Raw genomic sequence first — 21487 nt, 5'->3', positions numbered from 1 at the left:
CATGTACAGTTATATTATATTATATATACAGTTATATAAAAAAGTAAAGTTGTGATCTTAGCCAGGGTTACATTCTGGATTTTTTCCATCCTGTAGTAACACCAACTGGAATCGTAACAAACCGGAATCCTTCACCCCGGAACCATTCTCGTAAATCAAAGCCACCTCATCATCTGCTGCCATTTCCCTTTGCTACTTGTCACTTATACTATCTGCCTCATCAAATATCCCCTTCTCAAAAGTCTAAATTAGATCCCTCCGAGGATATTTTTGTTCTGGAGTTTGAACACTGTGCCACCGTGTTGCCCTCTCCACCTTTATGACTCAACGCAAGCACATTAACTCTCCAGGGACTTCCCCAGTCGAGCCACAGTGCATTAATCTAGACTGAAAATCACATTCCTCTGGTCAATTTCATCTTCTGGCTCCTAAAAGCTCACAGGCCCTGTGAAACAAAATCCTCTTTGAAAACATGACCACTGCAGCCAAACACACTATAACTCCAGGTTTTTAACCCTGAAATTGCCCCAATATTTAGAAGCCAATATTCCTAAAATCCTCCATTTGTCACAAAACTTAGACATAAAGCCGTTAGCTAAGGTACTTGGGTGCAGCTTGTGGGGGCGAAAGCCACGCAAACACAGGGAGAATGCAGAAACTCCACACGGACAGTGACCCAGAGCCGGGATCGAACCTGGGACCACGGCGCCGTGTGGCAGCAGGGCTAACCCACTGCGCCATCGTGCTGCCCTGTTTTTTTATATTTAGATGTGAACATAATGCATTTTGTTGAAACTCTTCAAAGAACAAATCTTGTGAGCATGGTCGCCAAAGTTGAAGTGGTAGGGCGGCACGGTGGTGCAGTGGTTAGCATTGCTGCCTCACAATGCTGAGGAGCCGGGTTTGATCCCGGCCCTGGGTCACTGTCCATCTGAAGTTTGCACATTCTCCCCGTATCTGTGTGGGTCTCACCCCCACAACCCAAAATGATGTGCAGGGTAGGTGAATTGGCCATGCTAAATTGCCCCTTAATTGGAAAAAGAGAATTTTAAAAACAAAGTTAAAGTGGATTTGCGGCACTGGGAAAGTTTGCCTCTTTCCCTAGCTGGCAGAATTCAATCCAAAAACGTGAACTTTCTGCCCAGATCCTTGCATCTTTTCCAATGCCTCCCTGTTTTTCTACCAAAATCATTTTTTGTTATGGTAAACAAGCTGATATGAACATTTCTGTGGCAGGCAGAAGTCCGAGAGTCAGTAGAGTGATACTTCAAAGAGGGAGATGGTTTGGTGAGCTCGCTCTTCCTAATCTACTGTGCTATTATTGGGCGGCCAACATTCAAAAGATATTAACATTGTGACATAATCCAAGTTTAAACTGATGTCAAGAGGGTGAGCACTGCTACTGCTCACCCTCTCTTCCTGCCTTCATTTGTGCCACGCTAGCCTTTTCCCCCTCTAAACACGTCAAACCCCTTTGTGATTTCTACTTTACAAAATATAGAAACAATCTCGTCAGCATTTTACACTTTCCACTCCTTCACTATTCGATCCTATTTGTAATAACCATTTATTCTTGCCCTCCATGCTTGACTCGACATTTGCCTTGTGGAGGAAGATGGGACTTTGCTGACCTGTTTGTGGATGGGAACTTTGCCAGCCTTAGCGAGCTTGCAGCCAAATTTAATTTTCCTCAATCTAATCTTCACCGTTATTTTCAAGCCTGTGGTTTTGTTCGCTCGCACTGTCCATCCTTTCATTTTAAAAAAAATAAATTTTAGTGTACCCAATTAATTTTTTTTCCAATTAAGAGGTAATTTAGTGCACTCAATCCACCTACCTTGCACATCTTTGGGTTGTGGGGGCGGAACCCACGCAAACACGGGGAGAATGTGCAAACTCCACACAGTGACCCAGAGCCAGGATCAAACCTGGGACCTTGGCGCCATGAGGCAGCAGGATTAACCCACTGCGCCACCGTGCTGCCCCTTGTCCATCCTTTCATTAACAACCTCCTAATACATTGTCCATAAAGTAAGAAATGATTGGGAAGCGGAGCTTGACTCAACCTTACAGGTGACTGGTGGGAGGAAGCCCTTTTTAGGGTCAGCCCCACATCCTCCCGGGCTCGGTTAAGTTTAATTCAGTTTAAAGGCCGACACAGAATTCACTTTGCCAAGGCCAGGATTTTCACGTTTTTCTCCAACACAAGCAACAGGTGCGATAGGTGCTCACTCGCCCCTGCAGACCACATGTTCATGCCCGAAGCTGGCAGGTTTTTGGTCATCCTTCTTTGACAGTCTTTCCAAAGTTCTAGGTATTGACTTTGTCCTTTGATAGTCACATTTTGAGTCTCATCTGCACTAGTCAGTTTAACTAAGATTGAGGCAGACGTCATTGCATTTGCTTCTTTTAATAGCTGCAGGTGGATTTGAATTATCCTGGAAGTCCCCCGGGCCACTCAATGCTTCATCCTGGTTGGGAGATTTAGTGACTGAAATTCTCCAGCCATTGGGATTCTCTTTTCCCGCCGGCAGCGCTCCCCTGTCCGTGGGTATCCAGGCACGACGGGTGCCTTCAATGGGAAATTCCATTGACAAGCGGGGGCGTGGAGAGAATCCCGTCGCCAGCGAATGGCGTGCCACCTAGAAACGTGGGTCTGGGGAACCGGAGAACCCCTCTCAATGTCTTTTCTATATTTGGAGAAGTGTCATAAGTGTTTTTGTAGATGGCAACCATCAGTCTCTTTCTTTAAATAGTGAATTACTGTCCACTATTTTACTGTTTTTTTGTACTGCTTTATTTGTTTCTCTGTTTAGGGGGGGGGTTGCATTATGGTATTGAATTGTACTTTTTTTAACCTGCCCCTTTTGGAAATCAATGAAAAAAAATATTGCAAGAAGTAACTAGTCTTTGAATAAAGGAGAAAGAGCATAAATTTAAACAAATCGCTTCTAATTGGTGATTCGGACCCCGTCGCTCCGCGACAGTTGCGTGCAGTGAAGCTACTTTTGTTGCTCTCGTTGCCGGAAATATGCAGCTTATTGTGCATTAACCAACATTTCAATAAGATTTTTTTTTCATTCTTGCTGTGTCCACAGTAAAGATGCAGCGTTTTAAATTAATGATAAATCATGCAATCACTTTAAATCAGAATGTTATAGTTTTCCTCTCATCCATAAAGCTTCAAAGAAAATATTTTTTTGCTGCTCAAAGGCACTTGACTTAGATGATTGATGTCTGAATGGTCCTTGACGAATGTTACTGCTCTCCGAATTGTATACGGCGCTCAGTCATTCTGTTGAGTACATTGGTCTGAGTTCAGCGACCACGGAGTTCTGCACTTGTATGTGCAGAGTCCACTCTGTAATGGGTGTTTTTCAATATTAGCAACAGGGAGTCTGCGCTCCCTGGCCTCACTATGTTGAAAACTAAATTCCTGGTACGCAGGAAGTCCAATAGCCTGCTGGGGCATTTTAAAAACAAAATGCAACTTCCCGCCAATTTTACAGCTCCACTGTTGTCACTGTGAATCGTAAACACTCAGACTGTATCTGCAAATGCATTTGAAAATTAGGTCATTGACTGCATTAATACACACCAGCCTGAAAGTAAAATTATAATTTTATCATCAAGAGATGGTTAAAGGATCTCCATTTAAGTTCTGTTTTAGATCAAAAACTTTGCAATTGGCCCCAGTTTACCAACATTTGGGATGTTATCCACTTTCCATCTGGTAGGACAGTTTTAAAAATTGTAATCAGCAAAGTTCACTCATTTGCTGGAGGTACTTGCTTCTTGCAGATTAAAATCTGTTTGCAGGGGAGAAGGGTAAAAAGTTGTGCAGAATAGGGAATAAATGTGATTGAGATTGCTGTTCTGAACCTGCTGCCGACATCGATAATCAAATACCAAGGGCTGAATTTTTCTAACTCCGGGCTGGCTTGGGGATGGAGGATACAGGGGTGGTTTGGAAAAGAGCAGCAAGTCCCACAGTTAAGGCTCATTTGGAAGCCTTTTCCGCTGGAAAAGTTTTGTTTGTCCATTGATGGTGGGCAGGTGGTGCCAATGATGGTGGGAGGTGGGCAGCCAATTTGCGTTATTAAAGGATCCAATTGATTGTGATTCAGAGGGTTCGCCAGCAGAATCCCCACCCCCACCCAACCCACCAACTCCAGGTAGCTTCCCTGCAACAAAGGCAGCTGCTTTCCCTGCATAGAGGGACCTGTCTAGATGGCCTCTCCGAATTTTTACTTTACATTTATACCTGAGTGCACCTCCAATTTGAGGTGCCCTCTCAACAGTTCCCATCTCTCTCGGTGGGGCTGCTAAGACTCTAGAAGAGCTGCTGCTCCTAAGATTCGGTCTACAGCATTGGGGGCCGCTAGATAGGATGAACAAGCATGGAGGCAACCAATTGCCGGTTGCCTCTGGGAAAGACAGTTTTCCCAGTCAGCTTAAATCAAATTGTAAGGGTGGCTTGGTGGCGCAGTGGTCAGCACTGCTGCCTCACGGCGTCGAGGACCCAGGTTCAATCAAATTTTCATTTTTCAATCCCGGCCGGGTCACTGTCCCTTTGGAGTTTGCACATTGTGTGAGTCACACCTCCACAACCCAAAGATGTGCAGTTAGGTGGATTGGTGATGCTAAATTGCCCCTTAAATGGAAAAAAAAGAGAATCGGGCACTTCAAATTTATTTTTAAAATTAAAGTTGTGAGCCACTTTACTGCTGTCTTCATAACCACAGAAACAAGTAGTGAAGGTTAATCCAAACACTACCTGTTCATTGTGACCACACCAAACAGAGAAGTGAACCTTAAAAAGTCTTCTACGCCTACTTAGATTCACCATATTAATGCTGTGCTTGTTGTATGAAATAAATGGTCAATAAGAACCCCAATTACCAACGTGTTTCATGCTATTGATATTTGAGAATGTTTCACTGACAGCTCAATATTTGTGACAATATTGCTACAAGCTTTCTGAAGAAGTCACAAGCTGTTAATTACAGGGATGTTCTGCTCCCAGAATACATGTAGTTATTATTCTCCTGTCACCATTAAATGGCATTAATATATTTTTGCACATGTTACCAGTACAAATGAATAATATTGGTTGTCAAAACTTGAATTCCAAATAGAATAAGAGCAGCAAAACTGTAAGAGCTGTCTGTTTTATGGACATAATCAAAGAGAGATAACAGTGAAATAAGAGACTTTATTTCATTTGAACATGACTTAATTACAGCAAATCTTGAGTCGTTTGTTAACATTAGAGGCACTGTCAGTTTGAATTGAACTGACTGGCAGCAATTGGTTATTTTAAATGATATATGTTCAATTTATCACTGTTGCTGACATGGTAGAATGAATTTGCATTAATGTAGCACCTTAACATGTGCTTTGGAAATCCCAAAGCATTTTACAACCGATGATGAATACTTTGGGAATTAAGACACAGTACAATATAGGTAAAAAGGTAATAAAGTTGATTGTAATGGTTATACTCATGGCATATGGCACACCATGAAACATACAATTCCCAAGTAATCAACTACAGATTATTTCAGAGTAAAGCTGCAGTAATCATGTCACAACCATTAATCCTTCAGTTTGAGCATCCACACATAACAATTATTTTAAGTAATCAAAAGAAAAAAAAAACAGAAAATGCTCAGAATATGAAGCAGGTCTGAATGCAACTGTGGAGAGGGAAAGTAGATTCTGACATTTCAGATAGATGTCCTTTTTCTGAAGTGATAACACCATCACAAATGAGAAACGCCACCGATAACAGGCTGAAAGAGACCAACGAAATTCCCCAGTAATGGGCAGAACTGCTTCAAAACTGGCATTTCTGAAAGAAGTGTGTCAATAATCTTCAGCATTTGCTTTTAAAAATACAAATATTTGTAGCGAAAACTATTGATGTCATAAATCAAACCTTGAAACTAATAGTTTTTTAAAACTCTGCTTCTATCACTAGTTTGTGTCTAATACAATTGCACGGACCAGAATATGGCAATAAACTGTTTGAATTTTGTTTGTGGCTAAAATATCACCAAGAATAATGTTTTGTGCTCACCAGCAGATCTCTTTAATTTTACATACAGCATAGGGCTATCAAAATAATTATTTAAAATTTTACAATAATTGTTTCATGCAAGGTGCTCACTCTGAATATTAAATAATGCACTATTATAACATTTGAAACTCATTTAAGATCCTGTGTTGTCGGTTGCAGAATTGTTTTCATGCTTCTTTCAACATGTCAGATGGGCATCAAACAATGGTCGCATTACTTGGCCTATGTTAATAAAGCTGGTACATTCTCATGAATTTCATGATAGCTTTCTGCAGTGATTAAATTATAAATGGCGCTTCCAAATTGCCTTCAAAAAACACATATTTTAACTAATAGCACTGTGTTTTTGTCAAATTTAATTTTAAAATATTTTGAACAGTAAATGACTGAGTTTCCATGCATTATCAAATCATGGGCAGATCTCGATCAGACTATAGATTTACTGATCTGAAAAATGTCCCAAATCACTTTATCGGAAATGTCATAGACATATGGACACATAGCCAAATAACATATTAAAAGGGACGACTTATAGCTTTGTCAGAGTTGTGATTTAAGGAGAATCGAAATGAGGAGAGTCAGACGGAGAGGTTTACAAAGGGAAAAACCAACACCAGTCTAACCCAGCTACTGTTTGAGTATTTAAGTATTGTTCTATCTCTTTGCCTGTTCAATGTTTATAGTCTCACAATCCTATCAAAAACACTAAAAATTCGAAAAGTAAAAATCTTATTAAACCAATTTACAAAGTATTTATTATACTTGTATGGTTATTGTTATACAGGAACTTCATGGAGAGGGCAATATACAAAATCATGTGGAGCTACGAAATTTATAGCATCATTATAATGAAACAAAAACATTGATTCATAACATATATGTATTCGATATGAAATGTTTGCGCATCATTGTTGTGATATACTTGGTTTCCTTATGTGAAGTCATATGAGGCTGACACTCGGGTGGGAAATGAATCCTTTTTTCGGAATCTTGTTGCTTCACTACTACTTCCAATGTTAATTTTCGCCCTGCAACATGCAGAATGCACCTGGACTCTGCCCTGTCGTGTGAAGCAACCATCAACCACAGATGTATCTCTTCTGAGACGTCTGGCACACACAGGTTAAGCAAGTGGTGCCACACTATTTGATCACATCTCAAGTTTCACACGAATAGAAGTACTAATATGCCATGCCATGACGGGACATGATCCTTGTTTGTTCCTTTTGTTTTTAATTTCTCTCCCTCCTTGGGTCGGGCAGCTGCAAAGTGTCCATGTAATATATATATATATATAAACAAGCCGTCACATGCCATGTTTCTTCCTGATGACCGACATGGACAGCAATTTCTCCTTGTTCCTCAGCTCCTCCCGCAGGATGGCCTCGTTGACCTTCAGCTGCCGGATGGTGCCTTTCATCTCCTTGATCTTCACGTCCATCAGGGCGATAATGTCCTTCTGCTCATTGAGCTTCCTGAGCAGCTCCTCGGAGGTGGTGGTGGAGGAGAGCGAGTAGGAGTGATCCAGGCACTCGGGCGCCTCGGGGCGAGGGACAGCGGTGGTGGTGGCAGCGGTGGCGCCGGCGGCCGGGAGGGAGGGCGAGGAGGAGGAGGACGAGGAGGAGAAGAAGTAGGGTCCGGACAGGTCGATGGGCTTGACGTCCTCGGGCCCGGGGCCGGCGGCGGCCGAAGAGGCGGCGGTGGTGGCCGGCGGCTTCTTGCGCGAGCGCCTGATCTTCCTCTCGTTGACCCCTCGGAGCGGGAAGATGGTGGGCACGTTGACCGAGTAGGTCTTCCTGCCGCCGGGGAAGTGGGCGCTGCACACCCGGTGCCCGGTGGTGGGGTAAAAGGTGCTGAAGCAGCCCGTCACCCCGGTGCGGGAGATGTTCTGCAGCCAGATCCGGCGCTGCTCCTCGTCCTTGGGGAAAGTGTAGAAGCGCAGCTCCCTGTCCCGGTGCGAGTTGTTGTAGCAGCCGGGCACGCAGCAGGTGAAGCCGGGCATCCTCCCGCCGCGATCCCGGGGGCCGGCGCCGCCCCAGAGGCCTCCTTATCCCAGGCCCGGCTCCCCGGACTCTCCTGTTCTCACGGTGCCCTCTCTCCCCCCTCCACTCCCCCCGGGTTTATTTATTTTTCCCCCCAAACGCCGACTTGGCTGCAAAGCCCAGGCCGCGCGGCGGAACTACATCTCCCAGAGTGCAGCGCGCCCCGCACGGCTACTTCCGGTCAAAGAGAACACTGCTGCTGCAAAAAAAGTTTCGAATTAAAAAAGTAAACTTTTCCCTCCAAACATACAAGCCCCGCTTACAACTTCTTATTGTGCTTGTGCAACTTTTACTTTCATCCTCATCACACTGAGTATTACTGCTGCAAATTCCTCATTCATTTGTGCTTGCATTGTCATTACACAATACTTTTTCTGGAAATAATAAAAACAGAAAAGGCTGGAAACCTCTTTTTCTGCACCTATTAGCTGTTCGTTCCAAAAGAAAAACTACACCCCGAACGTGTGATATTAAAGCATTTATGCTGGGGTGAAAGTTTACTACAAAACACAGTCCAGGGAAATTACTATTAAGATTGCATTTCAAAAAATAAATCCTTGCTGCATTGTTTGTAGGATGTGCATGACTGTTTCAGAATAGATCACTCGTTTCACTAATCTGTAGCAATAAATTATTTTGTTAAAAAAATATAATATTTAAAATCCCCAATAAAGTTGCAAAGAAGGGATGACCACCCGAATCCCCCCAACTACTCTTAACCCCCCCCCCCCCGACTGACCACCTGAATCCCCCTGACTACTCCCACCCCAAAACTGACCACTCAAACTCTCCTAATGCATTCTACCCTCCCGACCCACCCTACCCTTACACGACCATTGCCCAACCTCACATCTGACCCATTTACCTCATATCCTTACCTTCTCAGGCTTCACAAGGTGCATATAAACACAGGGACCGTTAAACTTACCCAATTGACAGCAGCTAGTGTCATAATACGGGGGCATCGTTTCACTTCCCCAAACAATGCTGCACTGCGTCGTGCAACATGTCGAGCTCATATTTCTCAACAGGCCCAAGTCGGACAATCGGATGAGAAGTATGCAGCTTCCGACCTGGGTCAGTAAAAAGGAGCGGAGTGGCAACCTGACTGTGATTGGATGTCCATGGATGTTCTGGCCCAATATCCCACCTGAATGACAGCAACTCCCAGAATGCATCACTCTGACAACAGCCGAGGTTACACACTCAAGTTTTCTGATTTCTGTCACTAATGTGTCTGAGGTGTGGGGGTAGTTCAAGGTCCGGAGGTGGTGACATTTGTGAGTCGGAGGATTTGGGAGTATAGGGGGAGGGGGGGCGGGGAGAGAGGCCGATGTATTGGCCTTTGCCCCCCTGATAGCCCGGAGACGGATTTTGTTGGGCTGGAGGGACTCGGAGCCGCTGAATGTGTGGGTGAGCGACCTGGCAGAATTCCTGAGTTTGGAAAAGGTCAAGTTCGCTCTGCGGGGGTCGGTAGAAGGGTTCACCCGGATGTGGAAACCATTCATCGATTTCTTCAAGGAGAATTGAGGTGTCAGCAAGGGGGAGTTGTGGGGGTAAGAGAGTTAAAGTGGGGAAAGTGAGACGTGCCAGGATGTTGGTGTCAGGCGGGTTGGAGGGTTGTGATTGTTTATTGGGTTGATGTGTCATTCTTCTGATATTCTGTATTTTATGTATATGTGTTAAATGCCTTGAATAAAACTTTTTTAAAAAGTAATGTGTCTGAGGGACAGGGTCAGGCATGCAACACACTATACTACATTATTATTCATAGAATCCCTACCATGCAGAAGGAGACCTTTGGCCCATCGAATCTACACCAACCCCCTGAAAAAGCACCCTACCTAGGTCCACTCCCCCGCCCTATCCCTGTAACCCTACCTAACCATCACACCTTTGGACACTAAAGGGAAATTTAGGGAACCTGCACATGATGGGTGGCACGGTAGCATAGTGGTTAGCACTGATATTCACAACACCAGGCACCCAAGTTTGATTCCTGGCTTGGGTCACTGTCTGTGCAGAGTTTGCATGTTCTCCCCGTATCTGCAGGGGGTTTCCTCCACGAGCTCCAGTTTCCTCCCACAAGTCGCAAAAGACGTGCTTGATAGACAAATTGGACATTCTAAATTCTCCCTCAGTGTACCCGAACAGGTGCCATAGTGTGGCGACTAGGGCATTTTCACAGTAACTTCATTGCAGTGTTAATGTAAGCTTACTTGTGACACTAATAAAGATTATTTTTATCTTTGAACTGTGGGAGGAAACTGGAGCACCTGGAGGAAACCCACGCCAACACGAGGAGAAAATGCACTCCAAACAGTCACCCAAGGCCAGAATTGAACCCGGGTCGCTGGCACGGTGAGGCAGCAGCACTAATCACTGTGCCGTCATGCCGCCCAAGAATATAAACACAGAATTGGCTAAATTGAACTGGGAAATTTGTGTAATTGGTAGGACAGTAGAGGAGCCATAACAGACATTTAAGATGATATTTCATAACTTTTAGCAAAGATATATTCCTTTAAGAAAGAAAGACCCTATGAGAAGGATGCACCATCCGTGGCTAACAAAGGAAGTTAAGGATAATAGCAAATTACTGCGGATGCTGGAATCTGAAACCAAAGTTAAGGAAAGGATGATGTCAAGTTGCAAGAACAAATATACAATACTGTGAAGATTAGTGGTAAGTCATAAGATTGGACAGATTCTAGAAACTAACAAAATATGACGAAAAAAAATGAAGAAGTGTAGTAGAGAAAGCTAGCAAGAAACATAAAAACGAATAATAAGACTTCCTATAATTATTTTAAGAGGAAATCTAGCCAAAGTGAGTTGTCCGTTAGAGGGTAAGATTGGGAAATTAATGGGAAACAAGGAAATGGCAGAAATGCTGAATGATTATTTGGTGTCTTCACTGTGGAAGATGAAAATCATCCCAAGGATAGTAGAATATCAAGAAGGAAAATCATGAGAGAAACTTAAAACAATCACAATCTTTGGGAAAAGGTACTAGAAAAACAATTGAACAAAAATTTGATGTCCCTTGGACCTGATGGTCTCAAGAGAAGTGGCTGCAGAGATAGTAAGTGAGTAGGTACATTGATTGTCATCTTTCAAAGATCCTTGGATTCTGGAAAGGTCTAAGCAGATTGGAAAATCACAAATGTGACAATTAAAAATTTTTTTTTTTACAGTATCCAATTCATTTTTTCCAATTAAGGGGCAATTTAGCATGGCCAATTCACCTACCCTGAATATCTTTGGGTTGTGGGAGCGAACCCATGCAACACGGGGAGAATGTGCAAACTCCACATGGACAGTGACCCAGAACCGAGATCAAACCTGGGACCTTGGCACCCTAAGGCAGCAGCACTAACCACTGCACCCACCTTGCTGCCCACAAATGTGACAACTTTATTCAAGAAAGGAGGGAGACAGAAAGTAGGAGACTAAAGGCCAGTTAGCTTAATATCTGTGATGGAAAAAGGAGAACCCATTATTGAGGAGGTAATTTTGAGGTGGACATTTTGAAAATCATAATGCAATCAGGCAGAGTCAACATGGTTTAGTGAAAGGGAAATAATGTTTGTCTAATTTATGAGAGTTCTTTGAGGAAGTGACAGCAAGGCAGGTAAAAGGGAACCTGTAGATGTGGTGTACTTAAATTCCAAAAGGCAATTTATAAGGTGCCGCATCAAAGGTTACTTCACAAAATAAGAGCACATGTTGTCGCGGTAACAAATTAGCACTGATTAAGAATTGGTTAGCTAACTGAAAGCAGAAAGTAGAGATGTTTTGGTTGGCAAGCGGTAACTAGGGAAGTGCCGCACGGATCAGTGCTGGGGCTTCAAATATTTATGATCTACATTAACGACTTGAATGATGGGACTGATTATATGGTAGCTAAATTTGCTGATGACACAAAGATAGATAGGAAAGTGGGCGATCAAGAGAACATAAAAAGTCTACAAAGGGATTTAGATAGGTTCTGTGCATCGGCAAAAACTTGGTAGATAATCTTTAAAAAATAAATTTAGAGTATCCAATTATTTTCTTTTTCCAATTAAGGAGCAATTTAGTGTGGCCAATCAACCTACCTGCACATCTTTGGGCTGTGGGGGTGAGACCCACGCAGACAGGGGAGAATGTGCAAACTCCACACAGACAGTGCCTTGGGGCCGGGATCAAACCTGGGTCCTCGCTGCCATGAGGCAGCAGTGCTAACCACTGCACCACCGCGCCGCCCAATTTGGTAGATAATGTGGGAAAATGTGAACTTGTCCACTTGGGCAGGAAGAGTAGAAATGCAGCATATTATTTAAATGGAGAGGTATTGCATAATTCTATATTACAGAGGGTTCTGGGTGTCCTGATACATGAATCACAAGAAGGTAGGATGCAGGTAAAGCAGAATTTTAGGTAGGTAAATGGGATATTAGCATTTATTGCAAAGGAAATTGAGTATAAAAATAAGGAAGTAATACTGCGGCTGTACAGTGCCTTAGTGATACTGCATCTAGACATTTTTGATCTCCTTAATTAAGGAAGAGTATTATCACATTAGATGCAGTTCAGAGAAGGTTCACTCAACCAAATCCTTTTGTAAAAAATAAATTTAGCTTACCCAGTTATTTTTTATCCAATTAAGGGGCAATTTAGCGTGGCCAATTCACCTACCATGCACATCTTTTTGGGTTGTGAGTGTGAGACCCATACAGGCATGGGGAGAATGTGCAAACTCCACTGGACAGTGACCCGGGGCTGGGATCAAACCCGGATACTTGGCGGTGTGAGGCAGCAGTGATAGCCACTGCGCCACTGTGCATCCCTCTCACTCAACCAAAACCTGGGACAGAGGAGTTAGATTATGAGGAAGGGTTGAGAAAGTTGGGCCCATACCCATTAGAGTTCAGAAGGATGAGATGTGTTCTTATTGAATCATATAATATCCTGAAGGGACATGGCAGGGTTGATGCTGCGAGGGTGTTTCCCCTTGTGAGGAAATCTAGAATTGGGGGGCACAGTTTAAAAAAAATCAGGGGTCTCCCATTTAAGACTGAGATGAGAATTATTTTTCTTTTCGTGGGTCGTTATTCTGTGGAATTCTCATGTCCAGAGAGCAGTGGAGGCAGGGTCATTGATTAAATGCAAGGTTGAATTAGATAGATTTTTGATCAACATGGGGCAGGCAGGAAAGTGGAGTTGAGGTCACAATCCGAACAGCCATATTGTTATTGAATGGTGGAGCAGGCCCAAGGGCTGAATGACTTACTCCTACTCCTAATTCTTGTGTTTTGTATTATCAGTTATCCTGTTGCATTCCGTACATCGTTAGTCAAGGATGCAGCTGAAAATATGAAATGAATGTGACATGCGGATGAAAGGGTTGGTTTTAAACTGAGATCATGACATTTCTAAATCCTTTCCTGTACCAAAATGGAAAAAAAGATGAAAATAAATTGGCACAGAACTGCACCCCTTGACATGGCATCTTGCAACTGGAATGCACTATGCCATTGTGCTGCTTGGAAAACAACTTTCATCAGGCCATTTGATGAGTTTTGGATTAAGGCATGAATGTTGGAGCAGCACTTCTGCCAGATAAGGGTGTCCAGATTAGAGGAAAATAAAGCATGTTTATTGAGTTGCATCTGGTCTAGATTTGATGATCTCGGTTATACCCACATGAAATCATATTAATGACCTCGGTTATACCCACATTAAATCATATGTCTGTCCCCTTTTCACAATCTCAATAATCAATCATCATCAGAGTGAAATTGTACAGTGTTGCCATCTCTTCAGGATTGTCAATCTCGGGGAACTAAAGATTAATATCCTCAATACTGCTGTAATCAAGGTGGAAGAAAAGGTCGTAGTGGTTTTAACACTTTATTGCTTTCTTTGAACACTTTTGTTAATTACAGTAAGAAGTCTTACAACACCAGATTAAAGTCCAACAGGTTTGTTTCGAATCACTAGCTTTCGGAGCGCTACTCCTTCCTCAGATGAATCGTTAATTAGTTAAAGATGGTGGGAAAGGACTGCTTGATTGAATGGGGCAATTTGAAGTGAGAGCTTCTGGGGTGATTTTTCTTGGAATATGCCCATCGAGAGTGTTTCTTTAAAGTGGAGTATAGAAGCTGAAGGAGTGACCCGATAGATTTTTTTTAATTGTGAAGGGTTGTGAAAAAAACAACCACATACAATAGGAAGAATGTGTTCTTTCTCACAGGCATAATCTCCACATCCTTTAAATGGATTTAGGTAGTTGCTCGAATATTACAGTGGAGGCAGCAGGGCAGTGTTCAGCTAAATAGCCGGTGTGAACAATAAACAATTATGGAACAGCCATAACCAGTGTCTTTGCTGTAATATTCAAAATGTGACTTCAACATAGTGTTTTTATAAGAGTTCCAACTAATGTGTCAATCGCTCGCTCATTAATAAACGTAGAACTTTCTCAGGGCCTGTTACAGCTCTGCATATTGAAATTAGGTTTCCAACATATATCACAGCTGTTCCACTAAACTAGCCAGCCAGCCAGCCACAGAAGGTTTATAGAAGGTAAAATAAATCTGAACACTTAAATAAAATCTGTACTGAACAAACATAAAGGAAACGGGGTCGCTAATGGAGGACAATTATGAAATTCGCCAGCTGCTGCATCCCAGGAAGGAGCGGCAGAAAACAAACTACATCTCCCAGAGCCCATTGCGGGATTGATGCAGTCATGACCTCGCACTTCCGGCTGCAGCTTCTCGCGAGAACCAGTTGAATTGTGAGGAAGGCGCGAGCGGAGCATTAACGAACTCGATTCGCCGAGCATATTGGAGCGGGCGCCACACTCAAACAGCCCGGACTGGTGAGCAGGTCAACTAACCGTAAGGGTCCGAGTGTCACTCAAACTCCTTACACAGAGTTCAAATACGAGTAGGTATGGAACCCAACACCCGGCGCAGTGTACACTGACCCGGTAACCAGTGCACCCACCCAGGGAACTGACCCGGTAACCAATGCACCTACTCCGGTAAATGACTCGGTAACCAATGCACTTACCCAGGTAATTGACCCGGTAACCAGTGCACCCACCCAGGGAACTGACCCGGTAACCAATGCACCTACCCAGGTAAATGGCCCGGTAACCAGTGCACCTGCTCAGGTAAATGGCCCAGTAACCAGTGCACCTACCCAGGTAAATGACCCGGTAACCAGTGCACCTACCCAGGGAACTGACCCGTTAACCAGGGCACCTACCCAGGGAACAGATCCGGTAACCAGTGCACCTACCCAGGGAACTGACCCAATAACCAGAGCGCCTACCCAAGGAACTGACCTGGTAACCAGGGCACCTACCCAGGTAAATGACCCGGTAAACAGTGCACCTACTCTGGTAAATGAGCTGGTAACCACGGCACCTATCCAGGTCAATGACCTGGTAACCAGTGCACCTACCCAGGGAACTGACCCTGTAACCAGTGCACCTACCCAGGGAACTGACCCTGTAACCAGTGCACCTACCCAGGGAACTGACCCTGTAACCAGTGCACCTACCCAGGGAACTGACCCTGTAACCAGTGCACCTACCCAGGGAACTGACCCTGTAACCAGTGCACCTACCCAGGGAACTGACCCTGTAACCAGTGCACCTACCCAGGGAACTGACCCTGTAACCAGTGCACCTACCCAGGGAACTGACCCTGTAACCAGTGCACCTACCCAGGGAACTGACCCTGTAACCAGTGCACCTACCCAGGGAACTGACCCTGTAACCAGTGCACCTACCCAGGGAACTGGCCCTGTAACCAGTGCACCTACCCAGGGAACTGACCCTGTAACCAGTGCACCTACCCAGGGAACTGACCCTGTAACCAGTGCACCTACCCAGGGAACCGACCCGGTAACCAGTGCACCTACCTAGGGAACCGACCCGCTAACCAGTGCACATACCCAAGGAACAAACCCGGTAACGGGAACTGTACTGGTAACATGGACCCTGACCCAGTAATGACCTGGTAACTAAGAAACTAACTAAGGTAACTGACCTGGTAAGGAGGATGCACCTAGGGAATCAACCTGGTGCAGAAGACACAAATCCTGTATACATGCATTAAAAGAGTTGCCAAGGAACTGACCCCATAACCAGACACGTAACCAGGGAACTGTCCCTGGAAACTAACCTGGTGTGGGTACATAGAATCCCTACTGTATGGAAGGAAGCCATTTGGTCCATCGGTCTGCACTGACCATTTGAAAGAGCACTCTACCTAGGCCCACTCCTCTCCCCTATCCCCATAACCCCGTGCCTTGGTCATGGCCAATCCTAATCTGCACATTGAATTGTGGGAGAAAACCCATGCAGACACTAGGAAAACATGCAAACTCCACACAGACAATCACCCAAGGCTGGAACCGAACGCAGGTCCCAGACAATGTTCGGCAGCAATGCTAACCACTGCTGCCCTTACTCAGGAGATTTAACTAGGAATTTGACTCTGAACTGAGCAGATAACCAAGATGCTAACCTAGGGAACTGATCTGTGAAACTGACCTAGGGCAAGTATATGTAATCTAAAATAATAAGAATGATCTTCATTGTCACAAGTGGGCTTACATTACACTGCAATTAAGTTACTGTGAAAAGCCCCTAGTCGCCACATTCTGGCGCATGTTCGGGTACACAGAGGGAGAATTCAGTATGTCCAATTCACCTAACAGCGGGACTTGTGGGAGGAAACTGGAGCACCCAGAGGGAGCCCATGCAGACACAGGAAAAACATGCAGACTCGGCACAGACAGTGAACGAAGCCGGGAATCAAACCAAGGACCCTGGCGCTGTGAAGCAACAGTGATAACCGCTGTGCTAATCTGGGCAACTGACTAAGATAACTGACCTGGTCACTAGACATAACCCAGAGAACTGACCTGGTAGCCAGGAATTGATCCTGTAACAGGATTGCTGATTTAGGGAATGAACCATCGCACTGACTCAGAGAACTGACCTTGTAACCAGGGTGCTAAGCCTGTCATTTTTGAAGCCATCCAAGGAATTGAGTAGGTAGCTAGCGAACCAACTGCAATCGGGGGAGGACATTGAATCTGTAATCAGGGCACAAGGTGTAACAATCCCATAACCCAAAGAACCTGTGCATTGACTATTATCCTGGCGCTGATTCTATGATCCAGCACCATGTACATTTTCAGGACAGTTGTTCAAGGAACTGACTGCATATTTGTGGCTGAGATCTGAAATTAAATTGTAACCTGAACTTTGACCAATCCTACGAACCACAAAAGAGAATGGTCTTTCATCTCACTGATGCGTGGTCTGGCTTTTCATAAACTGATTTCTACTTTTATCATCATTTGCTGCACCTCAAAAGTAATGCTGGACAAATTTCAAACCTTTTTTCTGATAAGGCATGGGATCATTGGAAATCTTTTCAATAAAGCCACAGTGACACTTCCCGGTCTTAATCACGTAGATAATTACCTGAAAATAGCTGTGTGTTCTTTGGCGAGTATTGCTGTATTAAATTCCAGATCTATTATTGTAGAAAATTCCTGTTTAAAGGCTATACTGCAAAGGGAAAATAACTTCAATATGAAGTAAATATTCTCTTGATGAATATTGAATGAAAACTCTGGCATTGGAATATGAATTTTCAGACTTTAAGGTAGTGATATCAATATTCCTTTTCTCTGGGTTTACAGGTTTATTTTGTTAGAATACTGCTTCCACAGCAACAATCTTTTGCCTGTCCAATCAGGTTACCTATTATCAGATGCAGATTCATGAGTGCTGATATGTTTTCTGTGTTCATCCAGCTGTCTAGTCACATTTGAGCAAGAAAAATAGAATGATGGTGGATATTCAACTCTTAAGGGGATCTCAGCTGAACTGTTCCAATTTTCATGCAATAGCACTTTTAACACTCACCACTGGATAGTGCTGAGCAGTGGAGGAACCAGCAGTATTTTTCCACCCCTTCAACCGGGTGTATTTATCTTTACTGTATAAAATGATCAGATAAATATTTTTGAGTGGGGAACCAAAGCACTTCAGGTTTATTTTGGAGTGTGCAGAGACAATCTGGACAATTTGAAAATTAAGGAGAGTTTAGCATTGAAATAACAGTGTATTCCTGGATTGCGTTTATTTTTGTGTTTTGTTGCTTTTCACAGTCCAGACAATTTACTCATCAGTGAATACATGGCAGGATAGAACATAGAATGTTTCCTAATCAGCAACTTAAACAAATGGGATGCACAGCTTTTAAATTCAATCTGCTTTTAAATTCCAAGAAAATATGAAGGATTTCCAGACTTTCTGGGTTAACTATAGATGACTGGGTGGAACAAACTACTTGCGTTGACTGATTTTGTTTCTGCAGATTTTTCTCATCAAAAAGATGGATTCTTCACCTGAAGATATGACGATGCGCACCCTAATTAAGGGTATGATTGCTGATGAAGTTGCACAGAGTATAGTACGTCAAGGAAGAAAGAGGTAGGAATGTTACCGTCCCTATTAGTTACCTGTCTACCTCTCCAACTCCACTGACATGAGTAACCATTTCCAAGGCATTACCTTTTTTGAGACACACAACATTAATGCCACCTCAGTCACACAGAGGGGTTAGCATTCTAAGGCTCCAGGTTCCAATCTCTGTGGGTGCATGATTTAAAATCTTCCCTCTGTCAGAATTTTACAGCTGCGATGGCTGAGAGGTGAAGAGCAAAGAACAATATAGCACAGGAACAGGCCCTTCGGCCCTCCAAGCATGTACCGGTCATGACCCTCAACAGTTCCTTGTGCCATATTCCCGCTATACCCATCCTATCCATGTATTTGTCAAGATGCCTTTTGAACGCCGTTAATGTATCTACTTCCACAACCTCCCTTGGCAATGCGTTCCAGGCACTCACCACCCTCTGCGTAAAAAACCTGCCTCGCACATCCCCTCTAAACTTTGCCCCATGGACCTTAAACCTATGCCTCCTGGTGACTGACCCCTCCACCCTGGGAAAACGTGCCTGCCCATCCACTCTATCCATGCCCCTCCTAATCTTGTAGACCTCTATCAGGTCACCCCTCAACCTCCGTTGTTCTAATGAAAACAGTCAGAGTCTATTCAGCCTCTCCGCATAGATAATACCCACCAGACCAGGCAACATCCTGGTAAATCTCCTCTGCACCATCTCCAAAGCCTCCGCATCCTTCTGGTAGTGTGGCAATCAGAATTGTGCGCAATATCCTAAGTGCGGCTATACCAAGGTTCGATACAACTGTAGCATGACTTGCCAGTTTTTATACTCTATGCCCTGTCCAATGAAGGCAAGCATTCCTTATGCTTTCTTGACTACCATGTCCATTGTGTTGCCACTTTCAGAGATCTGTGGACCTGCATGCCCAGATCTCTCTGACTTTCTATATTTCTAAGAGTTTGCCATTTACGGTATATTTCCCCTCTATGTTAGACCTACCAAAATGCATTACCTCACATTTTTCTGGATTAAACTCCATTTTCCATTTCTCTGCGCAAGTCTCCAACCTATCTATGTCTTGTTGTATCCTCTGACAATCCTCAACACTATCTGCCACTCTACCAACCTTGGTGTCATCCGCGAACTGGCTAATCAGACCAGCTACATCTTCCTCCAAATCATTTATGTATACTACAGACAACAAGAGGCCCCAACACAGATCCTTGTGGAACACCACTAGTCACAAACTTCCATTCAGAAAAAAACCCTTCTACTGCTACCTTTTGCCTTCTGTGACCGAGCCAGTTCTGTATCCTATGCCTCCTGGTTTTGTATTCTATTAAGGTATTGGTTTTAAAATCCAATGAAATTTCACTGTACAGATTCAAATCTCTCAATGCTATTGTATAACGCTTGAGCTATTTTTCATCACTTGGATCACTTGTGGTCTGGGATAGTGTTACGGATGCTTGGTCAGCTCTCAGCAGTGGCTATGAGACAGCACCAGAACCATAACATTTTTAAGTTTTAAGATAGTGTGGAAAGATTGATTCGTGCCAGGAGTTATATTATCAGAAGTAGGGCGTGGTTATTTTATAAACAAACTTTATTAAAATAAAATAATCTTTACTATTATTATTATACCGGGCAGCACGGTAGCATTGCGGATAGCACAATTGCTTCACAGCTCCAGGGTCCCAGGTTCGATTCCGGCTTGGGTCACTGTCTGTGTGGAGTCTGCACATCCTCCCTGTGTGTGCGTGGGTTTCCTCCGGGTGCTCCGGTTTCCTCCCACAGTCCAAAGATGTGCAGGTTAGGTGGATTGGCCATGATAAATGATAAATTGCCCTTAGTGTCCAAAATTGCCCTTGGTGTTGGGTGGGGTTACTGGGTTATGGGGATAGGGTGGGGGTGTTGACCTTGGGTAGGGTGCTCTTTCCAAGAGCCGGTGCAGACTCGATGGGCCGAATGGCCTCCTTCTGCACTGTAAATTCTATGATCTATGAAAAGAAAATAACATTTAAACTTCAACCCTAACAATAACAGATTGCATTTAGTTTCTTAACCTTAACACTAGTTCCCATTAAACAGCATTCTTAACAGAACATGCAGCTCTTATGTCACTTACACAGGCCAACAAAGGCATTACTTGCATTCAAGAAGCAATTTTTCTGTTCGTGACATTTGCTCAGAAGTCTCCCCCCCCCCATTCATATTTTAGGTGTTTCTTTGGGGTCTTGTACTTTGTGGCCTTGCACTTGGCCTCCTGTTGTCTATTCCTGCCTCCTGTTGTCTGAACCCCCCCCCCCCTTACCTGTTCCCTGCTGCCTTGTTGGCTCCTGTGTGGTCTCCCCGCACAACTCGCTCTGATGGCTTTAAACAGGTCCTGGAAGAAGTTGGTGAATGGACTCCATGTTTTGTGGAAGACCTCATCTGACCCTTGGATGGCAAATTTGATATTCTCCAGGTGGACACACTCTGATAGATCTGCCAGCCAGTCTGCAGCTTTGGGTGGTGCTGCTGATCGCCAGCCGAGCAGGATTCTTCAGCAGGCGATTAGGGAAGTAAAGACAAGGGGGTCAGCCCCTTCCCTATAAATAGCTCTGGCTCGTTCGATACCTCGAAGACTGCCACTTTGGAGCACGGCTCCACCCTCACCCCCATAATCTTGGGCATTGCTTCAAAGAAAGCTGTCCTGAACCCGTTAAGTCTGGGGCATGCCCAGAACATGTGGGTGTGGTTAGCCGGGCTTCCCTGGCAGTGTTCACATTGTCCTCCACCTCTGGGAAGAACCTGCTCATTCACAATCTTTTCAGGTGTGATCTGTGCTGCATGAGGCTTAGCGTGGCAAGTGGAGTTGGACCTGTTCAGT

At 44.1% G+C, this 21487-nt stretch overlaps 2 protein-coding genes across 2 annotated transcripts in view; one reads left to right on the top strand and one right to left on the bottom strand.

Moving 5' to 3' along the window:
- Positions 1 to 5195: 5195 nt before the first annotated feature.
- thap11 (THAP domain containing 11) lies at positions 5196 to 8192 on the bottom strand. The gene has a single exon (XM_072518338.1). It carries the CDS (start codon positions 8082 to 8084, stop codon positions 7389 to 7391), a length of 696 nt encoding a protein of 231 aa, XP_072374439.1. The 5' UTR covers positions 8085 to 8192; the 3' UTR covers positions 5196 to 7388.
- A 6691-nt stretch (positions 8193 to 14883) lies between these two features.
- Positions 14884 to 21487, top strand: part of cenpt (centromere protein T) — a 107996-nt gene continuing 101392 nt past the window's right edge. The window contains exons 1-2 of the mRNA XM_072518337.1: positions 14884 to 14992; positions 18522 to 18637. Of these exons, the coding sequence (XP_072374438.1) occupies positions 18540 to 18637 (98 nt within the window). The 5' untranslated portion in view covers positions 14884 to 14992; positions 18522 to 18539. The remainder of the gene's footprint in view (positions 14993 to 18521; positions 18638 to 21487) is intronic.

This window comes from Scyliorhinus torazame, chromosome 10 (genome assembly GCF_047496885.1).
Source record: "Scyliorhinus torazame isolate Kashiwa2021f chromosome 10, sScyTor2.1, whole genome shotgun sequence".
Lineage (NCBI taxonomy): Eukaryota > Metazoa > Chordata > Chondrichthyes > Carcharhiniformes > Scyliorhinidae > Scyliorhinus > Scyliorhinus torazame.
The sequence above is the reverse complement of the archived record's forward strand: the minus strand, read 5'-3'. Positions and strand labels throughout refer to the sequence as shown.

Excerpts from the sequence above, each read along its gene's own strand:
- thap11 (XM_072518338.1), bottom strand. The coding sequence starts at position 8,084 with ATGCCCGGCTTCACCTGCTGCGTGCCCGGCTGCTACAACAACTCGCAC.